Source organism: Hippocampus bargibanti, linkage group LG08 (genome assembly GCF_051943395.1).
Source record: "Hippocampus bargibanti isolate YZ-2025 linkage group LG08, ASM5194339v1, whole genome shotgun sequence".
Taxonomy (NCBI): domain Eukaryota; kingdom Metazoa; phylum Chordata; class Actinopteri; order Syngnathiformes; family Syngnathidae; genus Hippocampus; species Hippocampus bargibanti.
In genome coordinates, this window is record NC_142741.1 from 3,935,408 (window position 1) to 3,956,969 (window position 21,562).

At 40.4% G+C, this 21,562-nt stretch overlaps 2 protein-coding genes across 3 annotated transcripts in view; one reads left to right on the plus strand and one right to left on the minus strand.

The window, feature by feature from the left end:
* The window catches only part of LOC148894353 (rho GTPase-activating protein 20-like), a 55,139-nt gene extending 36,413 nt beyond the window's left edge, over positions 1 to 18,726 (minus strand). Inside the window, exon 1 of one of the 2 annotated variants that reach the window (XM_089002424.1) lies at positions 18,471 to 18,726. In XM_089002424.1, the coding sequence (XP_088858550.1) occupies positions 18,471 to 18,536 (66 nt within the window). In that variant the 5' untranslated portion in view covers positions 18,537 to 18,726. Of the gene's footprint in view, positions 1 to 1,897; positions 2,189 to 18,470 lie in introns of those variants that run through there. The other variant, XM_089002423.1, reaches the window with a different exon arrangement.
* The window catches only part of rnf17 (ring finger protein 17), a 118,143-nt gene that overhangs the window by 31,835 nt on the left and 64,746 nt on the right, over positions 1 to 21,562 (plus strand). The window lies entirely within an intron of this gene.

The window sequence follows — 21,562 nt, forward strand, 5'->3', positions numbered from 1 at the left end:
TGAATTAACGAATTTATTCGGGAATTGAAAATATGACGTAGAGCGCCATTCCCGAATTTGTTCATGTTTTGTTTTTTCATTCTTGGGTGCCGATAAGCGCTGGCCATGGCCTCTGGCAATGGCCTTTGACAATGTTTTTCCCTTCCACGAGGGGGCAGCATTTGGATTTTTTCCATGTTAGCGCTTTGTTACAACTTCAGCTGTTGTTAAAGCGCTATACAGTGATACCTTGGCTTACGAACTTAATTGGTTCCCAGACAGAGTGTGTAAGGCGAAAAGTGTGTATCCCAAAAATTAATTTCCCATAGGAAACCATTAAAATCAGAATAATCCATCCCCAGGTCTCCATAAAACATAATTTTCTACTTTCTGATTTTCTAAGCCTTAAAACTACACAAAATGTAGCTTATTTTATGTATAATAAATGTGCTATGGTATTATAATTAAAGAAATAAACTGTACTGTATAATAAAGTCGTTTTATTTACCTTTGTGATGGTCGTTGATGGCTTGATGGAATGAACTGGCACTTTAACTCATTTTTACTGGTGTTTCGCATTTGACTAAAATTATCAACCTGCGTGTTTTGGGTATTTTAGATGCTATAAAACGTTTTTCTGATGTCAGTTAGGAAACAAAAAAAATGGTGTCGGTTGTCCTTTAAAGCTGGTTTATTTTTGATCACACAAAACCAGTAAAAATGCCTGAGCTGGTGCTTCAATGTTATCATGGTTCTTTCAAATAATATATTTGCTCACTCAAAATCAATATTTTGAGACTCAAGAGGACTTGAGATTTCTTTTATGCCAGTGACCTCCTTTCGTGTATAACAAAATGTATTTTATTGTATTTTTGGGGGGAGGGGGAGGGGCTGTGAGCCATCAATCATCTTTTACATTACATCGCATTTTTACTGCCTGGTGCTTTGTATTGTCTTTGTGACTAGTTTATATGTTGTCCGTGTTAAGTGCTTTCTTACAGCTATTGTTAAAGCGCTATATAAATCAATATGTATTGTATATTATTGTATTTGAAAACAAAATGGAGCATTCAAAGGGTGAGTAGTTTTGCTTTGTCATTGTTTTAGATTTTTTTTTCTCATGAAACAAATGATACTTAAAATAACATGTTTAAGATTTTATATATGTAGCTAAACAGTGGCAATACAGTAATATTATTACACAAACAAAAATAAATAAATAAATAAATACATACATACATACATAAATAAATACATAAATGAATACATTACTAAAATTTGACTTTTTTTATTCAGCCAATCAATGTAACTGCAGTTCCGACAACTGCCACTCGTGGCGCTGTTTAGCGAAACTTATTGAGACATCTCTGCCATCTTTGCACTTTTTTGTGTGCGTACGTGTGTCAATGTCATATTTATCCACGAGGATTTAATCATTGTGGCCAATTTTTTTTAAGCATGATTGGTTAATAAACCGATTAATTTATTAATCTCTTGTTTTGTGTGTGTGTGTGTGATTCCCGTGTGGCTAATGCAGCCTCATGACTATGCATGAGTATGATGACTATCATGATTAGAATAAATATTTTAATGCTATGTGGCGCACGTTTGTTGATAAAACACTGTACTTCACAACTACAACACGTTTGGCCAGGAAAGTAGTAGTTCCCCAGTTGAAAACGTTTTTTGTACAAATATGCTTTAAAACTACATTGTGAAATACACGCAGTTGATCAGAAATTAAACATTTTGATGTACGACATTTGATCACAAAAAATATCACATTATGTTATTTAAATGTTGACAAAAAGCATCTCGATGTCTTTAATTGGTTTGGCGTGTGCGTAAAATGCGCACATAGGAAGCCACGATGTGGCAGAGACGTGAGAGAGAACCACGAGGAGGACCGTCTGTCTACCTTTTTATTATCCGGGAGAGGCGCGTTGTTCCCGGCCACGGAGTCGGAGATTCTCCGGCCCACGGCGGCACCCTGCTGTTGCGGTGACATGCTTTCCATCAAGAAACGGATCCGCCGGGCCGAACGCACCGGGCGAACAATAGTCCCATGACACAGCGGTCCTATAAAGTTGTTTTATCCGGCGGACCGCTGGATGCAAGCCCGAAGAGGATCCATGACGGCTGGGGTTGGCCTAAAGAGACGCGCCGAAAGCTGCTCCGTCCGAGCCGACGCAATTTGTTCTGAGCGCCGAGAGACCAGAAGACCGACCAATGGAAATACTGATAATCAAGTTAGATGGCGTTAATTGCAATGTTTCCGATCGGTTACCAAAATAAAAGCTACTACGGAGCACATTGTAAAACCTCGGTGTATTTTAGCTACTCTGCTTTATTTTGAGAGGGCGTCAGTTATGAAACAAATGTGAGTAGACAGGAAAGAGAATTGCTAGCTTGACTACAGTATTTTAATTTATATTTCGAAGACAAAACACTTGAAAGACCATATTATAAATATGAAATTACCCCATAAAATAAAAAAAGTTCGTTCTTAAATTACCGTGTTAAAAATAAAAAATATTCTACTAATTTGATGAATTTGAGAAATAAAAAAAATACAACATTCAAATACATTTTTAAAATAGAATTTTCTTCCATACTAATTTGTATTGTTTATTATTGATTATGTGACATAAAAGTGTTACTATATGCCGTTGTGTATTCACACTCAACCCGGAAGTAACTCAAATAAATAGAAAGCTAAGAAGCTAACTAATAGAGAGCTAATAGATAGCAAATAGCTAGCTAGCGATATAGCGTGATAGCTAATAGCTAGCTAGATAGATAGCGTTATAGCTAATAGCTAGCTAGCTACATAGCCAGCCAGCCAGCCGGCTAGATACCTAGCTGGACAGCTAGATAGCTAATAGATAGCAAATAGCTAGCTAGCTATTGTTGTTATTCTATATTGTGCACTGAACTGTATGACCAGGCACATATTTCCCTGCCTTCTGACTACTACCGTTACAGCGGCTTGAAAATACAGAAGTTGACTTGTGAATTGCCCTACTTCCAAAGTAGTATCGGTAAAATAATGTAACACCCACTCCTCACTCTTCTATCCCCCTTATAGTGTTGAACCCATCAAGTTATTTGACGCCATCTTGCCTCTCGAAAGCCCACAGAACGGCCATTTTGATAAACTACGTTTTGTTCCAATCTGCTAACAAGCCACAATGCTCAGCAGACATCCACCAATCATATTCAAAGCAGCTCTCGGCATGTTCTGGCTCAGTTAAAAGACAACCGACGCCTGCGGACAAGTTGTGTCTATAATTTGTAAAATGACTTCTACTGAGCGTATTTTACAAAGATTCCACCGCACATAGCTATATTTTACATTTCAAGACGAGCGCTGAATATTCAGGAAGTCTTGTTTTTGAGTTGGTGACGAGTCCGTACGTGACGTCACCGAAGAGACGCCCCTGACCGAGAAAGCGACACACACGTTTTTCTGATGTCAGTTAAGAAACAAAAAAAATGGTGTCGGTTGTCCTTTAAATGACGGTCCGACTTAAGTTGGAACCGACGCAGATGCTTTCCGAGGCGGGCTGTCATTTTCTCGATGTTATTTCGGACAACGGCAGTCTGGTTCGCTTTTGGTTCGCGTCTGGAGGATTCAGAGCAGAGCGCCAGACTGGGTCTAGGGTGTGTCGGCGTTGTGGTTGGAAAAACGCAGCGTGCGATGCCCGCCTGCGCTGTTTGCAGCACGATTCCACTGGAAGACAACAGAGATAACTTTCCAGACTTTTGCTTTCTTTTTCCGTGTCGCAATGGGATGTCAGACACAAATTTTACAGCCCGACGTAAGACACACTAAGATGCTAAGTACCTGTCATAGTAGTTTTTTTAGTCATATGTAGTAGAAAGTAGTACTCTTGTGTACTTGTCCAAATATTTTTGTTTTTATAACTCATTCATGAATGTATTCGCAAATTGAAAATATGACACAGAGCGCCATTCCTGAATTTATTCTGTTTTTTTTTCATGCTTGGGTGCCGATAAAGCGCTGGCAATTGCCTCTGGCCATGTATTTTCTTTTCCACTAGAGGTCAGCATTTCCCTTCTTTCAATGTTAGCGCTTTGTCCCAGCTTCAGCAATAACAAACCAATATGTATAGCTGGCTATCGATTAGATATCTGTTAGCTAGCTATCTAGCTTTCTATCTATTTGAGTTACTTCCGGTTTGAGTGTGAATACACAACGGCATATAGTAATACTTTTATGTCACATAATGAATAATTAACGATACAAATTAGTATGGAAGAAAATTCTATTTTTAAAATGTATTTGAATGTTGTAATTTTTTTTATTTAAAGAAATTCATCAAATTAGAAGAATATTAGCATTATTAGTATTATATTCGTAATATATTAGCGAGCTAACTTTCTATCTATTTGAGTTACTTCCGGGTTGAGTGAATGCTGGATTTGGCTGCCGCTGCTCACCCACAGAAAAAAACGATTTTGTGACTGTAAGGTGACCTTGAGAGTTTTGAAAGGTGCTTATAAATGAAATGGATTATTATTAATATGTATGTATTGCATTGTATTTTGTAAAGCCACCCTCATTTCAAGCTCATATAACTCAGGACATATATAATTTAGGAATTAACTCATTTTTTTTCCTGATGAAATAATATAGTCTAAGTTTTCTAACGCTGTACTGAATCTTTATGTAGTCCTAAAACTCAATATTCTGGAATTCAAGTGACAATGACAAAAACCCTGGCACTGGAGTGGACACGTTTTTTTTTTTTGCACGAGTGAAACAAATTATCTTTGTCCATGTGACACAAGCTTGTTGCTAGGCAGAGTTGACAGGGCCCACTCCCATCTGCCCCATTGTTTCATAACACCAAAATGAAATATCTTAGGAAGCCCCCAAACACCCCCTCCTCAAGGCTTTGAATGACATCCCGTCGACAGACACCAACAAAACCACCATCGCTGTTTCTCTGCTACTTAGGAGTCCTTCAAAATGCCTGAGCAAAAATAGCTGTTTTTTGTTGTTGTTTTTTTTCAGACCATTCTGGAGAATTAGACAGACAAAACAGACATGTCACGATAGAGGGGAGACACAAGACAGAGACGCAGACGTCTGAGCCTGGCCACTGTCCTCACTTGTGAGCACACACACACACACACACACACACACACACACACACACACACACACACACACACACACACACACACACACACACACACACACACACACACACACACACACCCTCTGACCTGACTAATCAGATTAGTGCAGTGTGCCTGCAGAGAGTTGACATGTTGCTGATGTCCTGCCATGTGCTCTACTACTACTACTACTACTACTACTACTACTACTACTACTACTACTACCATTGTTGTTGTTGTGATGTCATACAGTGATTGCGAAAACAGGGCAACTATCACCTTCAATGATTTTAGCCATATTATCTGGTTTGAAAGTATAAAACAAGAGTGTCAAAGTCATTTTTTTTTGCGCCGGGCCGCATTGTAGTTACGGTTTCTTCTGGAGGGTCGTTATAAATTTGGGGAAGCCATTAGAATAGTAGCATTCACTCAACCAGGAATACTGTAGATAGAAAGCTAGTTAGCTAGCTAACAGCTAGCCAGTCAGATAGCTAATGGATAAATAGTTATATAGCCTGCCAGTCAGATTGATAGCTAATAATCAGCAAATAGATAGCTAGCGAGGTAGCCAGAAAGGTAGCCAGCTAGATAGCCAACAAGCTAGCGGGCTAGATAGCCAGCTCGATAGCTAGCTAAATAGCCAGATAAATAAAAAAGTGGAGAAGAAACTATTCACACAGAATGTTTCATCTCCTCCATATATTACAGACCGAATGCAACAAAAAAAAATCATAAATTACTAGTTTTCAAATCTGAAGTCAAGAATAATGACTGTTATTGTGGTTGACATTTAATTTAGGTTCAGACTTTAGCATGCATCATGGAACATGGGCCCAAAAAAATGATGCGGCGGGCCAAATTTGGCCCCCGGACCACGACTTGGACACCTGTGGTGTATAAAGTGTAATCGGAAAACAAAGTTCAGTGGGGTAAATTGTAAACAATACATACATACATACATACGCACGCACGCACGCACATACATACATACATACAAAACTATATGAATAAATAAATAAATAAATGAATAAATAAATAAATGAATAAATGAATAACTGAATAAACAAATAAATATATAGGAATAAATAAATAACAGAATAAATGCATAAATAACCAAAATAGACGCACCAGCGTTCACTCAACCCAGAAGTAACGCACACGCATTTAACTCTGAATTCCGACTTTTAACTCAGACTTGAGAGTTTTGAAAGGCGCTTAGAAATTAAATGTATTATTATTATTATAATTCCGACTTTTTACTCGGAATTCCGACATTTAACTCCGAATTCCGACTTTTAACTCAGAATTTCGACTTTTAACTCAGAATTCTGACTTTTAACTCAGAATTCCGACTTTTAACTCAGAATTCCGACATTTAACTCAGAATTCCGACTTTTAACTCAGAATTCCAACTTTTAACTCAGAATTCCGACATTTAACTCAGAATTCCGACTTTTTTACTCAGAATTTCGACTTTTAACTCAGAATTCTGACTTTTAACTCAGAATTCCGACTTTTAACTCGGAATTCTGACATTTAACTCAGAATTCCGACTTTTAACTCAGAATTCCGACTTTTAACTCAGAAGTCCGACTTTTAACTCAAAATTCCGACATTTAACTCAGAATTCCGACTTTTAACTCAGAATTTCGACTTTTAACTCAGAATTCTGACTTTTAACTCAGAATTCCGACTTTTAACTCGGAATTCCGACATTTAACTCAGAATTCCGACTTTTAACTCAGAATTCCGACTTTTAACTCAGAATTCCAACTTTTAACTCAAAATTCCGACATTTAACTCAGAATTCCGACTTTTAACTCAGAATTTCGACTTTTAACTCAGAATTCCGACTTTTAACTCGGAATTCCGACATTTAACTCAGAATTCCGACTTTTAACTCAGAATTCCGACTTTTAACTCAGAATTCCAACTTTTAACTCAAAATTCCGACATTTAACTCAGAATTCCGACTTTTAACTCAGAATTTCGACTTTTAACTCAGAATTCTGACTTTTAACTCAGAATTCCGACTTTTAACTCGGAATTCCGACATTTAACTCAGAATTCTGACTATTAACTCAGAATTCCGACTTTTAACTCGGAATTCCGACATTTAACTCGGAATTTCGACTTTTAACTCAGAATTCCGACTTTTAACTCAGAATTCCGACTTTTAACTCAGAATTCCAACTTTTAACTCAAAATTCCGACATTTAACTCAGAATTCCGACTTTTAACTCAGAATTTCGACTTTTAACTCAGAATTCTGACTTTTAACTCAGAATTCCGACTTTTAACTCGGAATTCCGACATTTAACTCAGAATTCTGACTATTAACTCAGAATTCCGACTTTTAACTCGGAATTCCGACATTTAACTCGGAATTTCGACTTTTAACTCAGAATTCCGACTTTTAACTCAGAATTTCGACTTTTAACTCAGAATTCTGACTTTTAACTCAGAATTATAATAATAATAATAATAATACATTTTATTTCAAGCGCCTTTCAAGACACCCAAGGACACTTTACAATAAAAACAATAGAACACAGCACATAACAATAAAACCATAAGTAAAATGATAAATAATAAAATAGCAGAGAGAATTAGACATTGAAAGCAATTTTAAACAAATGGGTTTTGAGATGAGCCTTGAAAATAGGGAGGGAGTCAATATTACGGATGTTGGGTGGGAGTGAATTCCAGAGTTTGGGAGCAGAGCGGCTGAAAGCTCTGCATCCCATCGTGGTGAGACGGGCAGAGGGCACATAGAGGTGAAGGGAGGATGAGGATCTGAGGGACCGAGAGGGAACAGAGATTTGAAGCAGGTCAGAAAGATAGGGAGGAGCAAGGTTATGGATGGCTTTGAAAGTAAACAGAAGTATTTTGAATTCGATACGATGTTTAACCGGTAGCCAGTGGAGTTGCTGGAGTACAGGGGTGATGTGGTGAAAGGAGGGGGTTTTGGCGATGATCCGGGCTGAAGAATTTTGGACGAGTTGGAGTTTATGGAGAAATTTCTGATTGACACCGAAGAGAAGTGCGTTGCAATAATCGATGCGGGAGGTGACAAGACTGTGGATAAGGATAGCAGCGGAGTGAGGGGTGAGCGAGGGACGGAGACGGTTAATATTACGGAGGTGGAAATAAGCAGACCGAGTAATGTTATTAATATGGGAGTGAAAGGAAAGTGAGCTATCGAGGATGACACCCAGACTCTTGACCTGAGGGGAGGGGTACACGGTAGAACTGTCAATGGTGAGGGAGAAACTGTTAGTTTTGTGGAGGGTGGATTTGGTACCGACAAGAAGAAGTTCAGTTTTTTCACTGTTGAGCTTGAGAAAGTTATGGGAAAGCCAGGATTTAATTTCTGAGAGGCAACATGAGAGGGATGAAGGTGGAAGAGAAGCGTCGGGTTTGCTGGAGAGGTAGAGTTGGGTGTCATCCGCGAAGCAGTGAAAGTGAATGCCAAACTTACGGAAAATATTGCCAAGAGGAAGTAGGTAGATAATAAAGAGAAGTGGCCCCAGGACAGACCCTTGAGGCACACCAGAGGACACCGGAGAGGACCGTGAGGTGAACGAGTTGATTTGGATGAATTGTGCGCGATCAGAGAGATAGGAGTGAAACCAGCGGAGTGGGATGTGGGTGATGCCTAGGGTGGAAAGTCTGTCGAGAAGGATAGGGTGGGAAATGGTGTCAAAAGCTGAGGTCAGGTCGAGAAGAATGAGGATGGAGAGTGAACCGGCATCGGCTGCCATAAAAAGATCATTCGTGATTTTTATGAGAGCCGATTCAGTACTGTGGCGGGGGCGGAAACCAGACTGGAATTGTTCGTAGAGGTTATTGTGAGTGAGGTGTGAGTGAAGCTGGGAAACAACTGTCTTTTCAAGAATTTTGGCGATGAATGGAAGGTGGGAAATTGGACGTAGGTTATTGAAATCGTTTGGGTCTGAGCCAGGTTTTTTCAAGATTGGAGTGACAGCTGCGGTTTTGAGTGGGATAGGAACAATTCCAGTTGATAATGAGGAGTGAATAATAGTAGAAATAAATGGGAGAAGAGAGGGTAGGCAGGACTTGATAAGGATAGTGGGGAGGGGGTCGAGTTGACAGGAGGAGTTCTTGGATTTAGTGATAATGTCTGAGATTATAGAGGGATGGGGGAGTGCAAAAGCGGAAAAAAGTTTGGAAGGAGTAGAAAGGCTGGGAGAAGGGGGGTGGACAGAGGACCCGAGGTGCTGATGGATTTTGTTGATCTTTTCGCTAAAAAACATCAGCAGAGTGTTGCATGTCTCAGAGGAATAAAAGTGTGAGGGGAGAGAGATAGGAGATTGTGTGATTTTGTGATAGAGGGAAAAGAGGGCCCGTGAGTTACCAGAATTTGAATCAATGAGTCCAGAGTAATAAAGCGATTTTGCGCGTGAGATAGAGTCCTTATAAAGGGTAAGGTGAGTTGCATACATGTCCTTGTGGATAGTGAGCCCGGACTTTCTGTAAAGTCTTTCAAGTTGGCGAGTCTTTGTCTTGATGGAGCGGAGATGGGGGGTGAACCAGGGTGCAGGTCGGGTAAATTGAACAGACCGGGACTTTACAGGAGCAAGGGCGTTGAGGGTGTTCGTGAGGTCCGCGTTGTACCGGGAGACAAGTTCATCAGGAGAAGAGTTGTGGTCCAGAGTCAGGGTGGCAATCATCTCAGCAAGGGTGGCAACGTTGATGTCCTTGATGTTGCGATATGTGATGACACGGGGTGATTTGGGGAGAGAGAGAGTGATGGAAACATTGAATGAAACCAGGAAATGGTCTGTTATAGGGATTTCATCAGCTGTGCAATTCTTAGGGGTAAGGCCAGACATGCAGATGAGGTCCAGGGTGTGGCCTTTTATGTGGGTGGGAAAATCCGAGAATTGGTGCAGACCAAGGCTGTCGAGTGAGGAGGTGAAGTCTTTAGTGAGGGGAAGAGTGGAATTGTCCATGTGGATGTTGAAGTCTCCGAGAATAATTACATTCGGTGACAGGGTGGAGAGGTGTGTGAGGACCTCAGAGAATTCTTTTAGAAAGTCACAATGTGGTTTTGGTGCACGGTATACAGTGGCTATGATGGTGGGTGAGGGTCCAGAAATTTTACACGCAAGACATTCAAAAGATTGGGTTTCCTGGATAGAAACTTGAAGGATTCTCCAGTTCTTGCGGTAAAGTATTGCAAGTCCACCTCCGCGGCCTGAGAGGCGGGGCTTAGCAATGTAAACAAAGCCTGGTGGAGTTGCGCCATTGAGCTCGGAGAAGTCTCCCGCCGTTTGCCAAGTCTCAGTTATACAAAAAAAGTCAAGCTTACGGTCAATTAGAATGTCTTGGATAAGACACCCCTTTCCCGTAAGCGAGCGGACGTTGAGGAGGCCGAAGTTGACGCTGGTGGCGTCCCCACGACGAGGCGCATTAGCCGACCTAGCCAGGCCGGCTAACATACGGTGGTCGATCGTGCGGCTACTCCCTCTGCGCGGCTGGCGGACGGATGACCACAGGGAGGTGATATCCTTGGAGCCATCGAGGTGAAAGCCTCGACGTGATCCGCGGTGGATATACCTCCGTGAAGGGCGACGAGCGATTTCCGGAAACCGGAGAATCGCCGGTGGCACGCTCGTCCATCGGGAGCGGAACTTCAGCAGCTCCGCCGCCGAGTACTGTAGCCGCCCAACAGGTCGATGGAGAAGCGCCATGATATTCACCAGCAACACCCAGAGGGAGGCAGCGGCCAGGTAGCCCTCGACAGCGGGAACAGGTGGGTGGAGATGATAACGCGGCTTCGTCAGTGATCCGGATAAGCGACCGGAATCATGAGATGGATCGATAGCCAACGTTCGTTTGGTGACTGTCTGGTAATTCCAGAGGTTCGTGAACCATAAAAAAAGCTAAAAAGAGGTTTAAAAGGCTAAAAGAAGGTAAAAAACAGGTAAAAAACATTACGCGGGAAAGCAGCGGCAGCCAAAGCGCGCCAGCGTCCGCTCGTCCCAATTCCGACTTTTAACTCAGAATTCCGACTTTCAACTCAGAATTCCGACTTTTAACTCAGAAGTCCGACTTTTAACTCAGAATTTCGACTTAACTCTGAATTCTGTTTTCTAGCGGCGAATTCCGACTTTTAACTCAGAATTCCGACTTTTAACTCTGAATTCTGATTTTTAAATCTGAATTCTGATTTTTAACTCTGAATTCCAACTTTTAACTGTGAATTCCGACTTTTAACTCTGAATTCCGATTTTTAACTCTAAATTCCGACTTTTAACTCAAATTTCGGAATCAAAGAGTCCAAGTAAGCTTTAATGAAAATAGATCCCTTCATTTGCTTAATTCGAACGCAATATTCATCAGAACACCATGCTTCCGTTGACGAAGCCCCCAAATTGAAATCGCAACGGAGCTCTCAAACTCTCAGCTGGAGGAGCCAGACACGTAGCCACCAAAGCTAATCAACACCAGATAAATACGCCAGTGGACTTCCGCGTCGTGTGTCAATCAACCGTCACGTTCACAGCATCGGTCTCGTATCGCGTCCGACGGGGTCAGGAGCCAAACGGTCTGAAGGCCACATTCCACCTCGGGAGGGGGGTTGGTGGGGGACCACCAGGTGAAACCCGCACGACCACGTAAGGTTACGGCTTCTCGAGGAGTTCCCACCAAATTCATGGCAGATAATAAACAAAAAGTTCAGGGGTCGCATAGACGAAGCTTTTGCATGCTGATCTTAGGATTTGGGTTTGTAAGGGGGGGGAGAGAGGGGGTTAAAAGCTCCGATGCGTATGCGGAACTGTCGCGGCTTGGAATTGAAGCGGATTTACAGTACGTTTGACAGGAGATGTGAGACAGTCTCTTTTTGTCAATGGATGCTACATCTTCGTGTTTGCTTTCAACTTTTAGCTTGTAGCAGATGTTCACATTTTACCATGACGTCCCTGATCTACTGGTGAAAAAGACGCTTTGATCCTCTGCTCATCTAGAAATGCTTCATGCAACAAGGAGGGTGCAGAAAGTGCTTAAGATTAAATGACTGCGTCTTTGTGTTGTCATATTTTTGTCGTTTTGACGTCAAGATGGCGCCGCCAAAGTAGCTGCCTTTACAGCAGCTACTGTACAGTGATACCTCGGTTTACGAACCACATGGCTTACGAACTTTTCGGTTTACGAATTTTACATTTATGAAAATTTTACCTTAGCATATGAACTTTACCTTGGCGTACGAACTTTTTTCAGACACAGAGCTGCCTCAATGAGCAACAAAATGGCAGCCGGCTGTTTCTGTCCTCTAGTCCCCGCTCCCAGTCTTCGGTTAAAGCCACGTGATTGGTCAAGAACGCAGCAGTGAGAGGGGGTGGTTTAAACATTAAAGAGACCGGCAGACGACAGTGAGAGTTTCAAAGGCAGAGTGTAGACTGCAAGGTTAAAATATCCCATCAATCAGGCTTCACAAACAACCTGCACAAGCCATCTTTACAATTGATGCAAAAAGCTATCAACCCAGCTAAACAGAACACAATTGATGAGGAACTAGGTAAAATTATCGCTGAGAAAGCACCTACAAGGGATCGTTCCTCAAAATGACGAAAGAAGAAGGCTACGTTCCTCATCAAGTGTTTAATGCTGATGAAACCGGCCACTCCATTCCATCAAGCCATCAACGACCATAACAAAGGTAAATAAAACAACTTTATTATACAGTACAGTTTATTTCTTTGATTATAATACCATAGCACATTTATTATACATAAAATAAGGTCTATTTTGTGTAGTTTTAAGGCTTAGAAAATTATAAAATTATGTTTTATGGGAACCTGGGAACCGATTATTCTCATTTTAATGGTTTCCTATGGGAAATTATTTTTTGAGATACACACTTTTTGCCTTACACACTCTGTCTGGGAACCAATTAAGTTCGTAAGCCAAGGTATCACCGAATGTTGTTTTTCTACTTCTTCCTTTCCTTTCCTCTTACTTTCATCACTTTGCAGCTGTGAAATGTCAATTTCTCCACTGCGAGACTAATAAAGGCTCATCCAAAATCCCAAACACCAGTCGAAGGAATTTTTAGATTCTGTGACTTGTGATTTTTGAGACTTTTGAACATTCAGTACTGACGTTGGCGGAGCAGGGGGCGCTACTCCTCTCACCGCCACTCTAAAAAGTTGACCATTCATCGCCAATAAGTGTCAATGGCCATCTTGTCAAACTCTCCCTCACTTCCTTCAACTTTACACCCCCCGCCCTCCATTGCTCCTCCACGAATGTCCGCCCCGAAGCCCCTCCTCCCCCATGCTATCCTCCCCTTCTCAGTCCACTTCTGCAGGGTCAGCCGATCTTAATCCCCCCTCGCCTCTTACAGCTGGCTTAATACCTCCTGCCGCCACCTTGACGTCTCAGACTTCCCAACCCGTCGAGTCATTACCTCCCATCCCAAGTTCTTGACTCTCTTTGCTATAATGGCTATCTATTTGCTATAAAGCTAGCCAGCACATGACCGTAAAAATTCAAACAGTTTAATGACAGTACAGTGATACCTTGTCTTACGAACTTAATTGGTTCCCAGAGTGTGTAAGGCGAAAAGTGTGTATCCCAAAAATTAATTTCGCATTGGAAACCATTAAAATGAGAATAATCTGACCCCAGGTCCCCATAAAACATAATTTTTCTACTTTATAATTTTCTAAGCCTTAAAACTACACAAAATATACCTGATTTTATGTATAATAAATGTGCTATGGTATCACAAGTAAAGAAATAAACTGTACTGTATAATAAAGTTGTTTTCATTAGCTTTGTGATGGTCGTTGATGGCTTGATGGAATGTGTTCTGTTTAGCTGGGTTGATAGCTTTTTGCATCAAGTGTACAGATGGCTTGTGCGGGTTGTTTGTGGAGCCTGATTGATGGGATATTTTAACCTTGCAGTCTGCACTGCCTTTGAACTATCAAAGTTGAAACTCTCTCACTGACGTCTGCCTGTCTCTTTAATGTTTAAACCACACCTCCCTAACTGCTGCGTTCTTGACCAATCATGTGGCTTTAACCGAAGACTGGGGGCGGGGAATAGAGGACAAAAACAGTCGACTGCCATTTTGTTGTTAGAAGAACGGGCTCGTTCACGAACGACACATCACTCACTGAGGCAGCTCCGTGTCTGAAAAAAGTTCGTATGCCAAGTTAAAGTTTGTATGCCAAGGTAAAATTGTCATAAATGTAACGTTCGTAAACCGAAAGGTTCGTAAGCCAAGGGGTTCGTAAACCGAGGAATCGCGGTATTAAGTTTCTTCAAGTCACAAGTCATTTCCTGGCCAATGAACGTGTAGTAATATCGCAGCTGATTGATTCAGACATAGCACTACTGAAGGCCGAGGAGTGACATGCATATCCAGCCACTGCAATCGATAAATAACTAACATGAAGAGAGATCAACTAAATTCACATGCAAAAAAAAAATACAAAATCATATCATAAGATCACGATGATCTTAATAGACTGTTGTTCGATTTTTCTACTTTACGTTAAAAACAGAAAACACCCCAGAGAGACTCCAGATACCTCAATACACACACACACACACAAACAAAATGCCTAAGTGCATACACACTACATCATCAGTATCGCCGAGCATGTTATGACTTGGGAGGGATAATGATACACCAGAACCGAACCAGGACTTAATGAGAGCGCTCCAGCTTCATGTAATCACTATGTGTGCGCGTGCGTGGTTTCATACTCTGGGCCGATGGCCTCACTGAACCTCCTGATACATCAAAATAGGAATGGGGGGGATGGCGGTGTTTACATATACAGTGATACCTTTGCTTACGAACTTAATTGGTTCCCAGACAGAGTGTGTAAGGCGAAAAGTGTGTATCCCAAAAACTAATTTCCCATAGGAAACTATTAAAATGAGAATAATCTGTTCCCGGGTCCCCATAAAACATAATTTTCTACTTTCTAATTTTCGAAGCCTTAAAACTACACAGAATATACCTTATTTTATGTATAATAAATGGGCTACGGTATTATAATGAAAGAAATAAACTGTACTGCATAATAAAGTCATTTTATTGACCTTTGTGATGGTCGTTGATGGCTTGATGGAATGGAGTGGCCGGTTTCATCAGCATGAAACACTTGATGAGGAACGTAGCCTTCTTCTTTCACCATCTTGAGGAATGATCCCTTGTGGGTGCTTTCTCTACGATAATTTTACCTAGTTCATCATCAATTGTGTTCTGTTTAACTGGGTTGATAGCTTTTTGCATCAAGTGTACAGATGGCTCTCTTCACCAATCACGTGGCTTTAATCGACGACTGGGGGCGAGGAATAGAGGACCAAAAGTGTACAGATGGCTTATGCGGGTTATATGTGGAGCCGGGTTGATGGGATATTTTAACCTTGCAATCTACACTCTGCCTTAGAACTATCAAAGTTGAAACGAGGACAAATGTCACTGTTTTCTATCCATTTTATAACTCACTCTCGCTCTCTTTCTTTAATTTTCTTTAATGTTTAAACCACCTACCCTCACTGCTGCGTTCTTGACCAATCACGTGGCTTTAACCGAAGACTGGGGGCAGGGAATAGAGGACCAAAACAAGCCGGCTGCCATTTTCTTGTTAGGAGAACGGGCTCGTTCGTGAACGACACATCACTCATCGTAGCAGCTCCGTGTGTATCCCGAAAAATAGTTCGTATGCCAAGGTTAAATTTTCATAAATGTAACATTCGTAAACTGAAAAGTTTGTAAGCCAAGGGGTTCGTAAACCGAGGTATCACTGTAGTTCTTTGCCATGAAGGGGTTAGCTCAGGTTGCGGCCGCTCTTGGTGTGGTTGGTGCGCGATCCCATTCTCAGCGACCGTGAGTCAAAATGATTAATCTAAGTTGATTCCAAGCCCAGAACGGGATCAGCAGTTTGTGAAACAGGACGGATCGATGTGAGCCAAATTGTCTGTCAAAACATGAAAGGTGACCTGGCTCGAACCCGATGCGGTGGAAGTCGATTCACAAATTGTCCACGGGCATTCCTTTCGGTCTGGCGGCGACCTCACGTGGTGCCTCCTGACTACTTCCTGACTGTATACTTGGACTCACACCTCTATAATCCCACCCCCCCCCCTCCAAAAGAAATATGGCCACAGATTAGAAGTAGGTCACAAAAGAAAAAAGAGGAAAACATATTGACATAATAATAATAATAATAGTTGCATTGAGATAAGAATCTGTTTTAAATTAAAAAAAATAATATAAAAAAATTCATTCATAAGCACCTTTCAAAACTCTCAAGGTCACTTTACAGTCACGGGATATATTTTCTGCGGGTGAGCAGCGGCAGCCACACGCACCGGCATTCACTCAACCCGGAAATGACATAAAGTAATAAACAACAAAAAAAAACGAAATACAGTAAAGTCTCGTTATATCGATATCGGATATATCGATAGTCCCGGTTATATCGATACTATTTCTATGCACTCACGGAGAAAATTACATTCAAACAGGGTCGGATATATCGATAGTCCCGGTTATATCGATATTTTTTCGGACTCCCTTGAATATCCATATAACGAGACTTTACTGTAACAAATAATATGACAACACAAACACACAGAAAGTCAATCATTCTTCAGCATTTTCTGTACTCTCTTTGTGACATGAAGCAGTTCTAGATGACAGAGGAGAGGATCAAAGCATCATTTTCAGCAGTGGATTAGGGACGAAATGATTCAATGTTATTTGTTCTACTGTATTTAACTGTGTATGCTAAGTATCTTTTTTTTAATAGGGATGTTTACAACCACTTTTGTCATATTGCTACCATTATGAGTATTCGCTCTTGAATAGTTACAGAGTCCTTTTTTTGGAGAGCAAATCCATATTTTGGATGCCCTAAAACGTGCGTATAATCTTGAGATTTGTCCTCTTTGGAGGTAATCCATGGTTTGGATTCATCTCGTCATGAATATCCTAAACCGCTACAGATTTAAAAACAAACAAACAAAATAAATGAATAAACACAAACACAAATAACCATATAAACAAAGAAATAATTTGTCAAATAAATACATAAATAATCGAATACATGACTAATTAACTAAATAAACAAATAAATAAATAAATAAATAAGTCAATAAGTAAATAAATACCTGAATGAATGAATGAATGAATGAATGAATGAATGAACAGATAACTAAATACATCCGGAAAAGAAGTAACCACCCAAATAAATGAATAAATAAACGAGCGAGCATGAATGCATGAATGAATAACTAAATGAATGAATGAATGACTGAATGACTGAATGAATGAATGCATGACTGAATGAATGCATGACCGAATGAATGCATGACCGAATGAATGAATGACCCAATGGCCGCATGACCCAATGAACGAATGACCTAATGAATGACCCAATGAATGAATGAATGAATGAACTAACAAATGAATAAATGAATACATGAACAAACGAATAAATAGATGTAGAAATAAATACTTGTATAAATAAATAGACAAATAAAAATATGAATAAAAAAATATACAAATAAAAATATGAAGAAATAAATAAATAAACAAACACGAACGAACGAGCGAGCATGAATGAATGAATGAATGAATGACTGAATGAATGAATGCATGACTGAATGAATGACTAAATGAATCCATGACTGAATGAATGAATGCATGACTGAATGAATGACTGAATGAATCAATCCATGACTGAATGAATGAATGCATGACTGAATGAATGCATGACCGAATGAAAGCATGACCGAATAAACGCATGACCAAATGAAAGCATGACTAAATGAAGCCGTATCCAAATGAACGCATGACCCAATGACCGATTGACCCAATGAATGAATGAATGAATACATACAAATAAAACTACGAATAAATACAGTAAAGTCTCGTTATATCGATATTCAAGGGAGTCCGAAAAAATATCGATATAACCGGGACTATCGATATATCCGACCCTGCGCGCATGTAATTTTCTCCGTTCGTGCATAGAAATAGTATCGATATAACCGGGACTATCGATATATCCGATATCGATATAACGAGACTTTACTGTATACAAATAAATACATAAGTAAATAAATAAAAAAAAAAGATGATCATCATCAATTCCTTTTCAATTCCAATGTCATTCCTTTCATAACTTTGCTGCTGTGAAATGTAAATTTCTCCACTGTGAGACTAATAAAGGCAAATCCAATCATCAATCATCAATCATCAATCATCAATCATCAATCATCAATCATCAATCATCAGTCATCAGTCATCAATTATCAATCATCACCTTGTGCGTGAAAGCCACTCACCCTGACACTGTGAAACTCAACGCAACTTCCCGCCCGGCCCCTCGTCATCTCTGCTTGCACGTCCATGTCGGCAAAGTTCTTCTGAGCACCCTCCCCGCACCTCTCTCCACCTCGACAATTCACCCGAGATCGGTCGCCCCGGCGGTTCCTCTCAGGTGTGGAGCCATTGAGCAAAATGGCGGGATCTTCACTAACGTGTGAAATCTCTTGACTGCCTGCTTGCCCGTCTGGCTGGATGACTAGTTGGGTATTTGGTGCTGTCCGTCCGTCCGTCCGTCCGTCCGTCGGGTCAGCAGTGCCCTCCCCACCTTAGTGCCTCCTCCTTTAGCTCATTCCACACCCAGATCAGCCTTGCCCTTGTCTTATTGGCTGTTTAAGTGTAAAGGGGGTGAATACGGGTGGGCTACACAAATGGGGAGGGATTTGCTTATCCATGATTGGTCAGGTAGTAGTTGCACTGCGGCAATATCGGTTGACAAGAAACAAATACAGTGATACCTTGGCTTACGAACTTAATTGGTTCCCAGACAGAGTGTGTAAAGGCGAAAAGTGTCTATCCTAAAAAATAATTTCCCATAGGAAACCATTAAAATGAGAATAATCCGTCCCCAGGTCCCCATAAAACATAATTTTCTACTAAATAAGCCTTAAAACTACACAAAATAGACCTTATTTCATGTATAATAAATGTGCTATGGTATTATAATTAAAGAAATAAAATACTAGTACGAATACTAATACTAGTACTGGATAATAAAGTCGTTTTATTTACCTTTGTGATGGTCATTGATGCCTATAAAATGTTTTTCTGATGTCAGTTAGGAAACAAAAAACTGGTGTCGGTTGTCCTTTATTTTATTTGTTTTCTCTTCAGTAAAGCAACTTGCGTCGCGAACGCACTACTTCCACGACACTTTCACGTAAAATGATCGTCATCTCCCCAGCAGGAATGATAACAAACTCTTGAGCGGCGACTTTGTGTTTGGATTTCCGAAGTTGAGAATCATTAACAAACATGCTTCGACCCAGAAATGCGGGACACTGACGCAAAAGCCTTCCTGCAAACGGGAAGCGCTTAGCGTTTGATTCATTAATGCCAATTGGCGGCGTAACCAATCCGTTTAATTCCGTGAGGTTCAGAGCGATTTTTGGTTAGGTGACCTTTGGATTGACCTTTGGGTCATTTTTGGCAGTTGCGTTGCAGTTTTTTTTTTGGGGGGGGAGGAGGGGTGACTCGCCATAAACCTCAAAACTGTTCTTAAAAATTAATTCCTCAAAGTGAGAAATTCCCTTTGAGACATGAAATTAGAGGCAGTGTATGACCATTAGTGATGTCACGAACAAGGAGGCGGGACTTTCTGAATCTGCCCAGTTCAGAGCTCATTTTGTGGTAGTTTTGGGACACTTTAAGTCATTTTTATTGGTGTTTTGCATTTGACTAAAAATATCAGACTGCGTGTTTTGGCTATTTTATATGCGATAAAACGTTTTTCTGATGTTAGTTAGGAAACAAAAAAATAGTGTTGGTTATCCTTTAAGGGTAAACTCCACTCGCTATCACCTCCAATTAAAAAAAAAAAAAAAACAATGACATTAAATTCAGTTGAATTCAATCATAATTAGACCCACCAAAAAAGCCTCTCAAAGTCATATGGGAAAACATAAAATCTCTCATTTTGTTTTTTTTAAGGGTCACTGACAGTTGCTCCTACCCCCAATTAAAAAAATAAATACAAATTTGCCCCGGTTGTCTGTTTCTCTATGCTACGTGACATTTGCTAGAAATCTCCATTTTGATGAGTCGCACAAAAAAAAAAAAAAAAAAAAAAAAAACTCATACCCGAACAGAACCCATGAAGTCAGCCATGTGGTTTGAAGTCTCTATTTCTGGATAAACTTTGCATTTTCCAGAGACTCTTTTGAAATGTGAACTTGTCCAACAGAATTTGCCCAATTGCCACAAGATTGGAACCTTGCTTACCGGATTCTAGTTACTGGATCCGATGGATGATGCTAAATTTTTAAACGTTGTGCACAGGCAAGATTTTTGGTTGCCATTCTCGCCAATTAAAGGACAACCGACACCATTTTTTTGTTTCCTAACTGACATCAGAAAAAACGTTTTATAGCATCTAAAATACACAAAACACGCAGTATGATATTTTTAGTGAAATGCAAAACACCAATAAATAACTACTTCAAAATTACATCGGAGATGGCGAGTTTCAGTAGGTCCCGCCCCCTTGTTGGTGATGTCACACCAAGACGTCTTGCCTTGGTCTAGAATCAAAACAATGGCATCAGTCTCGGACAAGATGCTTTCTGGTTACTCATCCAATTATGAATATGATTTAAATAGTTCTGAAGAGGAAAGCATAAATGTTTGACATCGATTTAAGAAGTCCTTCAATTCGAGCCGTCTGCACTCCAATTTAGCGTCCCAGAAAATGCACAAGATGGCGCGCAAGCTCCGTTGTAAATGGGCTGATTTGTCTGCTGGGAATTTGTGTCAACTAGTATCAAATAGTAGTCTTAGTGCAACACACAACGATTCACCATTGTGTTATTTAAGTGTTTTCCTTCTAATATCGTCATTAACATGAAGTTTTCAGATGAAAAAAAAGTACCCAAAATGCATTGTGTGTCGCTTTCTCGTTCAGGGGCGTTCCTTCAGTGACGTAGGGTGAGGACTCGTCACCAACTCAAAAACAAGACTTCCTGAATATTCAGCGCCAGTCTTAAAACGTAAAATATAGCTATATGCGATGGAATCTTTGTAAGATACGCTCAGTAGGAGTCATTTGAAGTGATTTTACATATTATGGACACAACTTATCCGGAGGCGTCGGTTGTCCTTTAAATGCTAACTTCTAATCCAATGAGTTGGCTAAGCCACCTAAATTTTTGGTGGACACATCAAACAATGAGTAGAGCCATAAAATAGTCTTAAGACGCTCTGAGGTCCAACAAAACAGAGTACCTGTCATTTTTGTTTAAAGTGACGACTTCCAGCAACAAGTGTGAGGTTTTGGATCACAACTCTCCAGACTTAATCCGCTGACCACACAGTTTACCGGAAAAATGAAATTGTG